The sequence below is a fragment of the Numida meleagris genome, chromosome 23, assembly GCF_002078875.1.
Source record: "Numida meleagris isolate 19003 breed g44 Domestic line chromosome 23, NumMel1.0, whole genome shotgun sequence".
Lineage (NCBI taxonomy): Eukaryota > Metazoa > Chordata > Aves > Galliformes > Numididae > Numida > Numida meleagris.
Genome location: NC_034431.1, coordinates 2,558,979 through 2,573,792, shown reverse-complemented (window position 1 = coordinate 2,573,792; position 14,814 = coordinate 2,558,979). Strand labels below are relative to the sequence as shown.

Here is a 14,814-nt window from a genome sequence, read left to right as displayed (position 1 = left end):
CACTAGACTGTAGCGGCTGGTTTTCCAGGTACCAGGGTTGCTCCAGGCAAAAAGCGTCTTTCTCTCTCTGTATTTCTCCTCTCTTCCTCCGTCTCTTTCACAGCACCCTAGATCCCGTAGCCGTGCTTTCGTTCCATCCTTTCGTCTCGCTTCATTTCGGCTTGTTGTGTAGGGGGGGCCGAGCCCCTCGGCTCGTGACGGAGCCCCGCGGCGCGGTCGGAGGCGTACGGAGCAGAGCCGTGGTTTTTGGGGTGGGGGGAGGCAGCCTTTCACCCCGCAGCGCACCCCGCATTTCACTCCCACTCTCTGGTACCTGGAAGCGTTATGGCCTTAGGAAATCCCTCCAGCGCGGCTGGGGGAATGGGGTGCGTAGGGTGCAGGGAGGGCTCACGGGAGAGGCTGGGGAGGGAGAGGACCTGGAGGAACTGAGATGATTTCTGCGCGGCTCTTGGGAGCGCAGATCCGTAGCGACGCAGACACGTACGCATAGGTCCACGTCTCCACGCAGTCTCAGAGCCAGGGCACCCCGAGGAGCTCCAGGTACAGGACAGCTGCAGGACAAGTCTGTGTTAGAGCACTGTTGTCCGTGCTTTTAAGCAGTGTATCCATTCGCTTTGTTGATTATTATTTTTGTTCTTTTCCTTTCTCTTCTGTTTCTTTCCCCCTTTCTTCTCCAGCCTTGTTTTGTTTGTGTTTCAGTTTGGTTTCTTTCCCTCCTTTTCCTTTGGAGTTGTTGACGTGCTGATGTGTTGCGGAGCTCGGCTCCTTGCGGGTGTTGATAACTGCTTTGTTTTTGATTAATCTCAGCTATCTGGGCAGTGTTGTCGAGACAAGCTTCTCCTCAGCTCAATAGGTAAGGGTGATCCATGTCCGAAAGGATGGTGTGGGCGCTGCGGAGGGTGGCCGGGAGCGGGGCATGAGAGGGGACATGGAAGGGGCTTCTCCAATACCATCTCTTCCTTTAAAGGGGAATAAGGAATTATAAAACACTAGGAAACACCTCTGGACGCACAGTCTCTGTGGCTTTTGGGTTTCCCCTATCCCTTTGGAGGAGCTCAGAGCCCTGCACCTTGAGCTGGTTGAAATAGCGGCCTCTGGGACAAGCCAGCTGCAAACAGTGCTCGTGGGCTGCAGCTCCAATTGAAGTCTCTGGTTCCGTTCCACAAAATGGAGATTCTTGTTTCCATCCCTGTTTTGTTCTTCCCAAGGTTTCTCAGATGTAGAAAGTGGGAGAAGTCTTTGTGTCAAGGTGGGCTCTATGGTTGGTAGCACCTTCACTACAGTTCCAGGCAGGTGGAGTGTTTCATTGTTCCCGTGGCAAATGTAGTTGTAGTAAAAGCCCTCCCTCTATGAAATGCTCCTTGGAGAAATCTGTAAGGCTTCTTCTGACCCAGCTGTAATTAAACAGCCCTAAGCAAATCTGGAAAGATTCTCTCAAGAAAATACCTCTCAGGGGCTCCTGTGTCGGAGCCAGTTTCCTGGATGGCCACAGGCATCCTTGGAACGGCAGTGGGAGCAACTGGGAGGTGGTTTCCAGAATTTATAAGCAGAGAATTTCCTCCTTTTTCCACTTTCACTAAAATTGATAAAACCAGGTGGGATGATGCTTGTTCTCAGCCCTAATGAGCAAGAACACTGACCCAGCTGGCTGTCAGCCAGGCTGGCTATGAAAGGAGAGGTGAGATTGAAGATAGGACTTTTTTTAGAGCCTGGCCATGTCCAAGCTTTGCTAGGTTCAAAACCTGCAACCTCCAATGGGAAGCATCGAGGGCCTGGCTGATACTCCCTGAACAGCCTGAGGAGCCCATTGGAGGGGGAGAGATGCCTAGGGAAATCAGGTAGATATTTCCAGGGGAGAGAAACCCCTGTTCATTGCAGGGGAGTTGGACTAGATGACCTCTAAAGATCCCCTCCAACTCAAACGATTCTGTGATTTCCTCCAGTTCACATGGAGGTTTGTCCTGAGGTGGGGAGAGGAAAGGAAGGAGTGTTGGATCTTGGTGATGGGAGCAGGGATGGATGCTCCATGGAGGATCCATCCTCTTGGCATGGCATATCCCCCCCGGTTTGAACCTTGCAGCTTCCAGAGCTCTTGAGCACTGTTTTGCCTCCTTTATCCACGGTGCTTCCCCGATCCAAGAGATCTTGAGACCTAAATGAGTGTGGATTCAGCACAGCCAGATCAGTCCAGACTCGTGTCCTAGCCTGGTGTGGCTCTTGCACAGGTTGCAGCTGGCTCCTCTCTCAGCAGTGAGCTCCATGGGCGGGTGGGTACCAGGAGCAGGGTCATGCTGTCCTGCAGGACACTCGCTGAGGAGCAGCAATGCATCCTGCTCTGAGGTGCTGCCAGGGGTTGGAAGTGCAGGAACGAGTCCAGAGTCATTATCCCAACAAAGGGGAAGCTGTAAGGAGAATAAATCTTGTTCTAATAAGCGAGGAATCCTGTAAAGAGGCCAGCCAAGTAATTTCTTGATGATTTGGGGTCGTAAAATTGTCAGTGGATGCGGAGCACGAGGATTTTCTACTAGAGCAGCCAGATTTCTCTACTGCAGTAATAAAAGCCGAGAGGAGGAGAGGGAGAGGCAGTTTGTGAGTTGGTGGCAGCTGCAGCCGATCCCCTGGCACTGGGAGCAGGAGCTGCTGCGGTGGCTTTTGCTGGGTGAAGGTGAGCAGGGAGAAATGCTGCTGCTACTGAGCTAGCACTGGTGGTTTTCCATCTTCTGCTTCAACCCAGTGGGCGGTGATGCATCTCATACCAGGGAAGAGGGCATTGTCGTCTCCCTGCAGAGGGAAACCCAAAAACCACAGACGAGGCACCAAGCCCCCGCGCCCCTTGGCATCGCAGGCAGCCCCCCCCGGCCCCCACTGCCAGGGCAGTGCTGCTGATGCCGGGAGCTCGCGGGCTGGGCGCATCGTAGCGTTGAGTGACAAAGGGACATCGGTGCCAGGCGTGCGGGAGCAGGAGCACCCCTCGCTCCCCGCTTGAAAGCAAACAGGTTCCCCTTTAAAGACTGTCCATGTGCTGATCCTCTGCATGTGTTTCATGCCTCCTCCCGCTTGGAGAAGTTGTGAGTCCTCCTGTCTGAGTGCGTTCTTCTTTCCTTTCTTATTATTTTTTTATTTTTACTTCTTTTTTTTTTTTTTTTTTACTTTACTTATATATTTTCTCACTCCTGTTTTTCATTTATCTTCCTCTCTCCCCTCTTTTCCCGTGACTGTATCTCCCCTTTCTCTCCACTCCGGTCCCTTTTCCCTCATCCTCTCTCCTCTCCCGTCAGCATGGTGCAGTCCGTGGTGTAGATGAGTTGTGTTGTCTGCAGACCTGCAGAAGGGCCCCCTGCTCCGGTGTGCTCCTCGCTGTCACCAGCCCCCTCCTCCCTCATTTCGGCAGCGGTGGCCTGGCAACAGCTCTGGGGGAAGGGGTTGTGACCGCTGTGTCTCTCCAGCACCTCTTGCGCTAAAGGATCTCAAACGATGTGTGGTGGCATCCCAGGACAGAGGTGGCACTGGGCGCTGCCTCAGAGCAAAGAGGACAAGACGTCTTGTGGGATCACACGGGACTTGAACTTGAGATGGAGCCTCGTGTAGGCAAATGGAGCTCATCCAAGGATGAGGGGTTGGAGGAGCCCAGCTGGGATGTGGTGGGCACTGGAGATGGCCAAGCAGACGCTCTGATAAGTCCAAGCTATTCCTGGATATCGTTGTCTTGACTCAAGGAGAGAAGAAGACGGGGAAGGGAGAGACCTCCACGAGGTGACACACACACCCGGAGTCCTTGAACGTCACAGCCTGTGCTTTCACGTGGCTTCCTCCTGGTGGGCAGAAAAATATTAGTGATGCTTTCGGGGCCTTCTCCCTTACATCTTCACTTTGTACGTGAAAAGATGTTTGAAGAAAGCGTAGCTGTGGTATGTGTTGGTTTGGATAACTTTACCCATAGCTACCCTTTCCTGTCCTGGGGCTGAGTACCTTGTCAGTCTTTCCAGGACCTCTCTGTGCACATGCTTCAGACCTTTGCTTGTTCAGAATGGCTGCCCTTTGAAGACTCGAGGGAAAATTCTGTGCCGAGTGTTTTATGGCATCGCACAAGAGGCTCACGTCAGGAAATCACATGTGTTTCTTGAAGCTTCTTTGCTTGGCTCCGTCCTGAAGTCTCCAGAAGTTCATCCCCCTCTCTGAACCTCTCCTCTGTTGGTGCTCAGGATCCCTCGTGCATGGACAGCTGCCCAAAGTACAGACTCTGGGGGCAGGAAGAGGCTTTTGGCTGGACTTAAAATGCAAATTAATTCGACTGAGTCGGAGACCTTTGAAGAAATAAAGGGTGGGTAGAGCAGATAAAATTTGGCTGGTGAGTAGCATCGTTTCGTCCTCCGCTGTATCCCTTCCTTGCCAGAGGTCAGACAGTATTTATAGTGACACATGGGTTCAGTGCGCTCGCTGTTTATATTTGTGTGTATAAATACAAGCCCAATTAGGGAGAACTAGCGGAAACGAACTTCAGGCAATTTCCTCATAATCCCTTGGTAAATCTGTCTCATTTTGTCAGCATGCCACAGTCACTAGCATCTTCTTAGAAGAAAAAAGGATGGAAATAGCAAGAGGCTTTAACATACGGAGCTCTAATAGTATTAGCAAAGTTGTCTGGGCTGTGGGACAGAAAGAGATGCTCGTGGGCAATGCAGTGATATCCAGGGCTTGGCACACGTGAGCCCCATGGCAGTGGACTGGCACTGGAGTAGCTGAGGTTGTGACTGGCCAAGTACCTTTCTCTCTCAAGCTGCCTGTACGTCAGGGCTGTGGGAAGGAGGCATTTAAGTGCAGCAACTCTACAAGCTTGTAAATGTCTTCCCTGCAAGGGAAGACTCGTTTGGATCCCGCCAGCGGGGCTACCAGCTTGTGTAATGAGATGCTTCATCTTCAGCTGATGCACTGCTCTGCTGGGAGCTGGAAGAGAGGATCTCCAGGAGCATCCACGCCTTGATGTCTGTGTTGCAATGGGAAACATGAAAGGGGCTTTTCTATCCCAGCCTTTGGGTTTCCGTTGCGTCTGCTGTGCCCCAGCTGCTTCATCACATTATGCTGCGTTTTCCTTGGTGCTCTCCAATGCTAATAGCAAAAGTGAGAAGCTTTGTAATCACATGCTTCTTCAAAAACAACCCCTTCCGCTCCCCAAGGAGGGAACAGCCCTGGGGAGCTCTTAGTGCCTCTCTAGCTGAAGTGTGCACAGCTCCAGCGGCCGCTTGGGATCTCAGATGTGAGGCGTTGCCCATGAGCTGCACTCCCACACTGCTGTTTCATGGCACACGTGGAGACTGGCAGAGGAAAGCTTTGTGTGTGCATGAACTGCTGGAGAGATGAGAAGCTCCAAACGGACCTCAGGTAGCAGCACTGTCCTCCTCTTCCATCCTGTTCCTGCTAGGCACCTGCGGTGTTGCTGTCACGGTGAATGGGTCGCACCTCATTGACAGCCCCAGAATGGGGTGAAAGAGTTTGGCTTCAAAATTTTGGTGACACGGAGTTGGACTCAATGATCCCTATGGGTCCCTTTCCAACGCGAGATATTCTGTAATTTCATCAAGGTGATGCTCTGACCCATCTGTCCTGCTGCCCTGTGAGGTGCTTGTGGGGTCCTGTCCTTCACAAAGGTCTCAGCACCCCTCAGTCTGGGTTAGACACTTTGCTTGTATACACAGCTCATAGATCTCAAACCTGCTGATATTTTCAGTTTTGGTGAACAGTGCAGTAGGTGGCATCCTTGCCACAGTGCTCATTTGCCATTTGTCGCCTTCCTTGTTGCAGCAGTGTGTTAATGGGGAAGGCAGGAGCTCCTCTCCTCACTTGTGATCCTCGCCACCTAGTCGTGTTTTTTTCGGCGTACCTTTTATGTTTTGAGCCTGACATGGTTATTTGCTGTTAGTTGGCCTCTTGGACTGGAGATAAGTGCAGTGAAACGGGAACAGAAGAAAAGCACCACGTGTTGAGGTAGAAGCAAACCTGTTGAGAAGATGGATTCACCATCTAGAAGTTCTCATTCTTCTAACTCTGTGTGTGGGACGTGCCACGTACTCACTGCTTGAAACTGAACCGGGGAAGAGTTTTGCTCCCGCTTTCAGCTGGTGATAGCTCTGGAAGCACAGCCAGCCCTGCCTGACCTCGGGGGTGCTGGCAGGGGACGGGATGGGCTGGCACTTGAGCCCTGCCACCATCACGGAAACCTGAAGATCCAGGAGCTGCTGTCAGTGCTGCCTGCTGCGTCGCTGATTTGGTGATGAGCTTTGGTCACTGACCTGCAGTGACCGAGTTAGACCAGAAGAGTGCCATCCCATTCTTTGAAGGATGGGTCGGGGTAAGCGCAGGCTCGTGTCATTTCTGGGCCCCTTGTGTGTAGGCTGCTCTCAGGTCTAAGGCTGATGCCAGGTCACCACCCATGGCCTTAGCTGCCTTAACTCAGACTTCTGCTTCTGTGGCGTGAGGTTCATGCAACTTGGAGAGACATGAAAGTGAAACAAAGGGGAAAGAAAGCGGAAAGCAGCAAATGGGGGGTTGCTGTGATGTGTTATAGATGAGAGCTGGACCAGCTGCTCTCCAAAGGAAAAGGTTTTTTTTTCTACTGCCCTGCACTATAGCAGTCATGTTTTTCAATCCTCGGATTGAAACTTAACCATGAGCAGATTCCTGTGCAAGGGTTACTTGGGGACTAAGTCTGGGAAACTGTCTCTTACAACTACTGGAAAAATCCCATTACAAATCCCCTCCTTGCCCCTTGCAATGAAATCTTGTCGGCATTTTCATTTCCAAGCCGCGGTGCATCCTGTCCTGCGGGGCCGGAACATCCAGCTCCCAACATCCCAGTGTGAAGGAGCAGAAGCTTCTGTGCCGTTACATTTCTGTTGTCGCTTCTAGCTGGGAGCAAGGTGCCGACCCCAGCTATGCCCTTCGTGTCCCTGTCTGTTGTGCAGTCCCTGTTTTTTTTTGCCATGGGAGCCAGGCAGGATCCCCGCCTCCGTCCTGCTCGTTGCGCCGGTGTCACCCGCCCCGTGTCGCGCAGGTCTCGGTGCTGTCGTGCCGCTTCTGCGTGTCTCTTCCTCCCTTTCCATCCCAAGGGGTTTCCCACCACTTCCCAAAAATGCCTTATCGGACATAGGATCTGCCCCGTCCTTTGTGTCTAGCAGTGCCGGTGTGGCAGGCAGGTGAGCCGGGTGCCGGCTGCGCTCTCTCTGTGCTGGGACTTTGCAATGCAGCTGAGTGGGAGGGGACGGGGACACGGACACGCGTGGGTCTCCTGTCTCCTGCAGCAGCGTGCCCAACCCGGGCTTTCTCACCTTTTCCTTCTCCATGGCAGAGCTGGCTGGGGTTGACCGTGCCCCGCCTGGGACACCCCATAGCCCAAGCGTGACCCGGAGCCGCTGATGGCACGTGTCTGCTTTTCCTTTCTAGAAAACGTCCATCTCCGTCCTGGGACGCTGCTGCACCTGAGAGGCTCGAAGCTCTGAAATACCAGCGGATAAAGAAGCCCAAAAAGTCATCCAAGGGCTCCTCGAAATCCAGAAAACAATCCAGTGAGTGTGAGGACCCCACGATCCCCAGCAGCGTCTCCCCCCTGTGCCCCCATGGATCGCGTGGGTTGGTCTCTGAGCTCCTGCCTCCCAGATGGATGGCTGCTTGCCCACGTGCTGTCCGCAGTCCTTCCCCTGCTTCCCAGCCCCATTCCCCTTCTATCCTTTAACATCTGCCCGTTACCCATCTTTAGTGACTTTATTTACTTTTTTTATTTTTAGGATTCTTCTATGTTTATTTCTTTTTCCCTGATGTCCGACCTGCTTCTTGCATGCTGGAGCCCCCATCCTCACTCTTCCTCTTCCTCCTCTTTCCCCCCAACTCAAGGTGACTTTCCACATCCTCTCATACGAACGCCTACTTTTCTTCCAGCAAATCTTTCCCCCTTCTTTACCCCTCACGTGTCGGGGTTTGGAGTGGCGTGGGGAGGAGGAACAGATTTGATGTAAGCTCCGTTTTATGGCCATGCTACAGGTGGGTTCCACGTCTCATCCCTCTGCCTTCTCTCCTCTGCAGATGGCTCTGCCTCCCAGGTTCAGCACCTTCCCAGCTCTCAGGTACTGTGGCCTGACGAGGCTGTCTGCCTCCGCAAGAAGAAGAGACACCCTCGTCAGGACCCCTTCGCCCGCCTCTCGGCGCTGAAGGACGACCTCTGCCACCGGCAGCTCCCCGAGGACCAGACAGCCATCCTCAACAGCGTGGACCACGACGACCCCAGCGGGCACGCCACTTTGCTTTAGCCTCATGCTGACCCGAGAGAAGGTTAAAAGGGAGAGGGTAGAGGGAGCTGAAACCTCGTCTGCGTGCACGCCGGGGTTGGGCAGCTCGTGGCAAGGATGAGCTGGGGGGACCTGGGGTGGGTTGGGGTCTAGAGGTGGGGATGCCTGGGGCTTCTCAGATTTGCATCTCCCCCTTACAGCTTTGGTGAGATGGGAAGGGGGTGTCACAGTTCGGTTTCAGAGAGTCTTCAGATGGAAAAGGCATAGGTGGAGATTCTGACATCTGCTTCTGCAGGGTGCTTGTAGGTGGAAGTTGTGAGATTAAGCAGCCGGACCCGAATTGAAAGAAGAAATTACGTGACACGAGGTGTAATCGATTGACAAGGAACTAACAACCCAACTAGCTAGCAACTGGTAATCCCATGAATCTGATTATGATAAAGTATGTCCAAATGGTCCCAGGAAGGCTGCCATTATGAAATCTCCTTGCCTCTCCCTGCCCAGCCTCCCATTATGTGAAGATAACAGCAACAGCGTCACTGACATCTTTCCTTGCCTATCTCTGAAAGGGAAAACCAGAAAGACCCCAAGGCTTCACATCAGCCTGAGAAGTGATAAATCACAATTTCTCTGTGCATATGCATTTGAACCTTGTTAAGATGTACCAAACCCTTTGCAAGCACACAGGTATGGGGCTGTTGGCATCCACGGGTGTTTTCCCCCGAAGTCTGGTTTGTGTCAGCTTTGATGAGGGTGGTTCTGATCAATTCTTCCCGACACTCCGTGTATCACTAGCAAATGTTGTTCAGTGCTGTGCAGAAATGTGATTTCTTACTATGGTCATCTTTGTAATCTCTGTTCATAACTGCAGAATGGGGAGGTGTAGGTGTGCAAGCGAGCAGGGTTTCACCGCACGTTGCCAAAAGCCTCCGTGGCCAGCGTGACCCCGAGCCAGGGCGGCTGGAAAAGCCCGGCCCCGTGGGTCGCAATGGACGGCTGCTCCAGGCGCAAAGCTCAGCCCAGCATTTGGCATCGTTTTGAAATGCGTTGCTTGCTGGTTTTACTGTCCACCCCTTCTCCCTCCTGCTCCAGCCCGGCTGTGTAGGCGACCCGTGACACCTGCTTTGGGATTTATCCCTCCCTTTGCCCATCCGAGGAGACTCGCTGTTCCCCTCTTGGTAATGCTGTTCTAACTCTTCACCAGAATGTATTTCCTCTTCCTAGGATAGGTTCCTTTGGCAATTGATGTTTCTCTGGGTTATGTAGGCCTTTTCTCAGCAGGAAAGCTGCAGCCTGCTCCAAGAACACCGGGCTTCTCTTTCCTGCTTTGCCTCCACTATCTAACTGCGTGGCCTTGGGCAAGTCACTGAACCTCTCTGTGCCTCAGTTCTCCCATCTGTAAAATGGGGATAAGTCATATTTAAGCACTTTTGTAAAGCACTTGGCTGCCCATGGGCAGCAAGTGCTACATATGTGCTGAGTGCTATTACTACCGAGCGATCCCTACCTTTAAGATACTTAGAGATTTTTTTATTTTAAGTGGTAAGATCAAACACCGCATCCAGGTTTGCACACTTCTTCCTCTCTAGCAAAGTGCTAAACCCGCCAGCCTGCCTGGGAATAAATACCAATGTCACGTGGATATTCTTGCTTTAAGCTGATTCAGGCTGTTAGAAGAAGCATCAGGAGAATCCAAGAAGCCTGTAGGCGTTGCCATTTGCATACAAAACTCTTGTTTATTCCCAGGTAGAATTGCCAAGAGATGCTCTGCAATCTTGCCTTTAATTGTGATTTGCCTTGGTTATTGCTCTTGCTGCTGGTTGAACCTCAAAGGGCTTCGATATTTGGAGAAACATGCGACCTCTCAGCTGCCCGGACAGACCGAGGGGTCGGGGCATGACAGTGAGAACAAGCCAAGCTCCCCGGGAGGTTTTAGGTAGAAATCTGTTCATCAGTCTGCCTAGAAATTTCTGTTTTTAAAGGAAATTGTGCTTTGTCTTCCACCGAGATGTTCAGAGACCTGCGACAATGAAAGCAGAGCACGACGCCGTTCTTCAAATCTCCAAGCCCTGACGTAGGTTCGAACCACTTGACAGAATCCTCTAATCGATGATGAGATATTTTCAAGCTTTAACAACTTCCTTTAGGTGGTCTTCAAACCGTGAGCAAGTTTGTCTCGGGAAGGAGGGAGGGTCTCTTAGAGGTGCCTCTCTCTTTCATGCCATCAACCACCAGAGTGAGACTTCAACTTTGCTAACAGTATAACAGAGTATTTCTTTTATTTGAGTGTGTTTTAGGGCTTGACCTAGAATCCACTTGGATCTGAATTGATTTAATGCCATTCGCCTGCTTGGCAGTGGGACAAACTTGTGGGTGACTTCAGCTCGCTGGTGTGAGAGGAGCTGATGTCGGCCCCAGAACTTAGCCGATGTCGCAGCGGAGGAGGAAGCGGGCTTAGCCCTAGGGCTCCCTGCCCTGCTGTCCCCAAGGCTGCCCGCTGGCACCCGCCCCGGCCGCCCTCGCTGCGCAGACCCTACAGGTGACGGTGACCGGGGACGCTCCGTGGCGCGGTGCCCCGCGGGGTGGGGGGCACAGAGGCTCCGTGCTGGCTGGACCGCAGCTTGCTCGCTCTTCTTTTCGCTCTCGTTGCCTGGACCTCTCTAGCAGAAGGTTTCCTTGTTCATTTGAGCGCTTTCCAAGCGATTTACTCTGCCTGTTTGTACGGGCACGGCAGCGTCTTTGGGCTCTCGTGGTTGGGGGACCGTGCCCCCGTCCTGCTGCAAAGAGGAGGATCTGGAAGTGCAGGGAAGGTTGTCGGAGTGCGCCGGCTTGCTTGGTCAATCTTTTGAGAGTTTGTTTTCCTTTTTCAGGTGTTTTGAGCCGATGGGCCCCCTGCTTTTCATGGTCTTCGACCTTTAAAGGCTGGAGCTGCAGCCCTCTCTCTTTCAGCCGTGTACCTGCCACGCTGCTGCAGTGGGAAATCCCGCCGGGGCTCCTCATGGACGCGGCTCTTCCCTAAACCATCCCTACCTCCTTTCCCCGCTAGACCGAGTTACCTTCCGATAGACTCTTGCCACGTGCTGGGCCGTGCTTTGGCAGATGGGCTCGCCTCTTGCTTTGGCAACCTCCTCGCTTCTCCCAGCTCTCTGGTTTCCATGCCCTTCAGGGGTTTCTCTCCTCTGCTCCCGCGGACCTGGGACATCGAAGCTGTGTCAGATGATGCCAACCATTTTCCCCCATTCCATCCCTGTTTGAACTCCGTTTTTGTTTTGATGGTTTGCAAACACGGCTGCTGCTGCTGCTTTTCCTTTTTCTTTCATGCTGCAAAATATATCTTGATTTTTTTTATCTTTCTGGGCCAAACTCTCTTATTTTGTAAGCTTGTCCGAGGTAGATGGTTCTTGCTTTATTGGTAAACGTATGATCCGTTCCTCCTTGCACGGCGCAAATGCGACATGTTTCATTAGGTCTCATGCAAAGAGCTGGGCTGTGGTGGAAGAAACACCTCTGAATCACAAGCTGTGATGAGGACACAAGCTGAATGTGTCTGTGCAGCGAACCCCGGTTTCTTGGGTCCCGGTGCTGCAGGTGGGTGAGAGTGCTGCAGCTCCATGCTTGAGTTTCCCACAGGCTCTGCAGCCAGGCTGTGGGGATGGAGGGGCACTGAGGCTGCTGCAAGTTTGTTTTGAGAGCATCAGGAAGTGAGAAATGGGCAGGATTCAGCTGCCCCGAGCAGGGGAGGGGGTAATGCAGAGAGCTGTATGTACAAGGGCGTTGTGTAGATCTGGTTTTGGTGGGCACCGGGCTGTTGTTCCTACGTGCATTTTCCTTGTCAGCTCCTCCATGCGTGGAGGCTGGAGATAGCTGTGTTTGTGGTGGAGTTTGGCTGGGCAGCTCTGCGGACTGCAGGGAACGGCTCGCTGACTTGTGCATGGCAGCGGTGCTCGGTAAGGTGAGCTGTGCATGTTAAATGATCTGCTTGGAGCATGGGGCTGGCAGCTGGGAGTCACTGCTGTTCCCAGCTCTGCCGATGGCTTCCTCTGAGCCTGCAGGCAAGTTGCTTCAGCACTCTGCCTCGGTTTCCCCATCGCTATAAAGGGAATAACAGCAATGCCGTACCTACCTCCAGGGGTGCTGAGGGCCCAGGGCTTGTGCTCAGCGCTCCAGCAAACCTCCCAGCAGGGCTGGGTCGTGGCTGATGGCATCAGTGTATGACACATGCCTTTCAGACTTAACGCTGCTCATCTCTCGCAGTCTGTGTTAGGACGGAATCTGCTTGGTGGTTTGGTTTCTCCTCCTCCTTAAGGCAGTGATGTAGAATTTGGGTCTCTTTGAGTTTTGGGTTGGTTTCCGCACGTGCTTTCGGCTGTTGTCCTTGGCTTGCGGTGTTCTTCGGAGAGCTGAGGCTGGAAGGCTCGCAGTCTGATGGCAGTGATTCCTCCACGGCCCACTTGGGCTCGCTGCAGAGCTGGCAGAGCTGCTGCTTTTTGTGGAAGGGGAGGATTTTCAGGGAGCCAGCATAAAAAGCGATGTACATATGAGATATAAATACATAGGGAAGTGTAGGATGAGGGTAGATATGTATGCAGAAGTCCGATATATTTGCATGTAAAGGGTATGTTTGTCTGTAAGTGGGAGTGTTTAGAGCCATGGTGGAGGGGGAGGGGATTGGGATGGCCAAAGCCAGGCAGAGCCTGGGGAGAATTTGGGAATGGATGGGCACAGGGCATCTCTCTGCCTGACCTTCATGCGTCCCCATCCCTGCTACACAGGACCTGGTTGTCCTTTTTTTTTTTTTTTTTTACTCATTCTCCTCCCTCCAGTTTTTCTTTTTGTTTGCTGTGTTTGTTGTACGTGACTCATCACTGGATCAAGGGAGTGGGAAGGTAGGAGCAAAGGGCCTCTTACCTGCACAGGGGACGTGGGAGCAGAAAGGAGCGTCACATTGCCTCATCTTCCATGTCATTGCAGTCGTTCAAAGAGAAAGGAACACCATGCAGAACCCCTTATCTGAAATCCCTGTAGATTCTGCTCTCTGGTTACTGGTGTTAAAGCATTTTGCTCTGCATCTGTTCTTTCCAGAAGAGCGTGAGTCAGAAGAGATGAGAGAGAGAGAGACAGGTGGCTAAATCAGTTGAGAACTGCTGTGCTGGCCGTGCTCAGGCTGTCCCAAAGGTAATGGCTCCATGGGACTGGATGTTCTGCCTCCCCCCTGCATGCCACGTAGCACAGTGTCTTTTTTAAAACTCATTAGCAGGACTTTGGGGATAATGTGATTCATCCGCCAAAGACGCTGCTGGAGGTGCATTAGCAGTGACTCGCCCGATGCTCTGTAGCATTGCTGCTTTGTGCATCAAACCAAGAGCTCCTTGAAGAACACAAAGCAAGGCTGGTCCTGCTGTGGGTGCAGGCAGCGATGACATGGCCCAAAATCGCAGATGTGTGATGGCTGAGTTCGAGCTGGATGCCCGCTGCTCACCAGGGAGCCCATCACAGCGCTGCTTGGGCATGGGGTACCCTTATAAAGGGACACTGACTCCTGTTCTCACCCTTCAGCTTAGTTTCTGGTTTCTTTTGCTGAGTGTCTTCACTTCCCTTTGCCTGTCTTTGCAGAGGAGGAGAGGCTGTGCTGAATCTGTAGGGGAAATGCATGAGCATGAGTACTCAAGGACTAAGGAAGCAGTGATGGCGTGTGTGATTTGGCAGCGGTTGTGCGTGCAAGAGGAGAAAGCTGAACGTTATTTCCATTAGTGTGTGTGTCCCCTGTGTCACTGCCACGTGGCAAGGACTGGTGCACAGCTCCTGGCTCCTTGGAGAGGCCAGAGAAGGGACCCTGCTCCCTTCTCCAAGTGACCGGGCTGACTCGGGGCTGCCTGGCGCAGTGTTTCCTTGATTTCCCCATTTCAGTGCGTTTCCATCTGGCAAGCCCGTGCTGTCTGAACTGGCTGTCCCCTGTCATCGCGTGGCACTGGGTGTCTCGCCCAGCAGTGCTGGGTAACCTCAGGACATGTCCCGACAAGCATCCCGAATCCCCAGGGCTCTGGGCGTTTTTTGATACGTGCATGGATGGTAGAAGGACCGTATACGGGGAGGGGGTGGGCGAGAGAGAAGGGGGGGTAGGTGGCTTGGTCCGTGTGTAGGGGTTTCAGATATTGCAAGCATGCGCTGTAGTGGTAGGTAAGGATTTTTTTACTGGTTTCAATGGGGCGAGGAGGGGCTGGCATCCTTTATTTGCACTGGATGGAGCGGGAGGGCCCGTGGTGTCCCTCTGTGAGGCTGGGGGCTCTGGGGACAGCAGGCATGGGGAAGGGGCTGCTAGCACACTCACGGACAGCAGCCAGCCCCTCGTTGCTGTGGGGAGGAGGAGAGTTTGCCCAGGATTTTGCTTTACCATCGAAATTCCGATTTCTCTCCCGGGGAGAGTTTTGTTCCAGTTCTCTCGAGGTTGTAGCGACTAAGAGGGCTGCCCAGGGGCTGCCCGTCATCCTGGGACTGCTCTGTCCTGTGCTCCCGAAGCCCCTCTGATTTCTAACCCCCC

General features: G+C 52.9%; 1 protein-coding gene across 1 annotated transcript in view; it reads left to right on the top strand.

The window, feature by feature from the left end:
* The window catches only part of IGSF9B (immunoglobulin superfamily member 9B), a 48,013-nt gene extending 33,205 nt beyond the window's left edge, over positions 1 to 14,808 (top strand). Inside the window, exons 19-20 of the mRNA XM_021376374.1 lie at positions 7,438 to 7,559; positions 8,074 to 14,808. Coding sequence (XP_021232049.1) covers positions 7,438 to 7,559; positions 8,074 to 8,297 — 346 coding nt within the window. The 3' untranslated portion in view covers positions 8,298 to 14,808. The remainder of the gene's footprint in view (positions 1 to 7,437; positions 7,560 to 8,073) is intronic.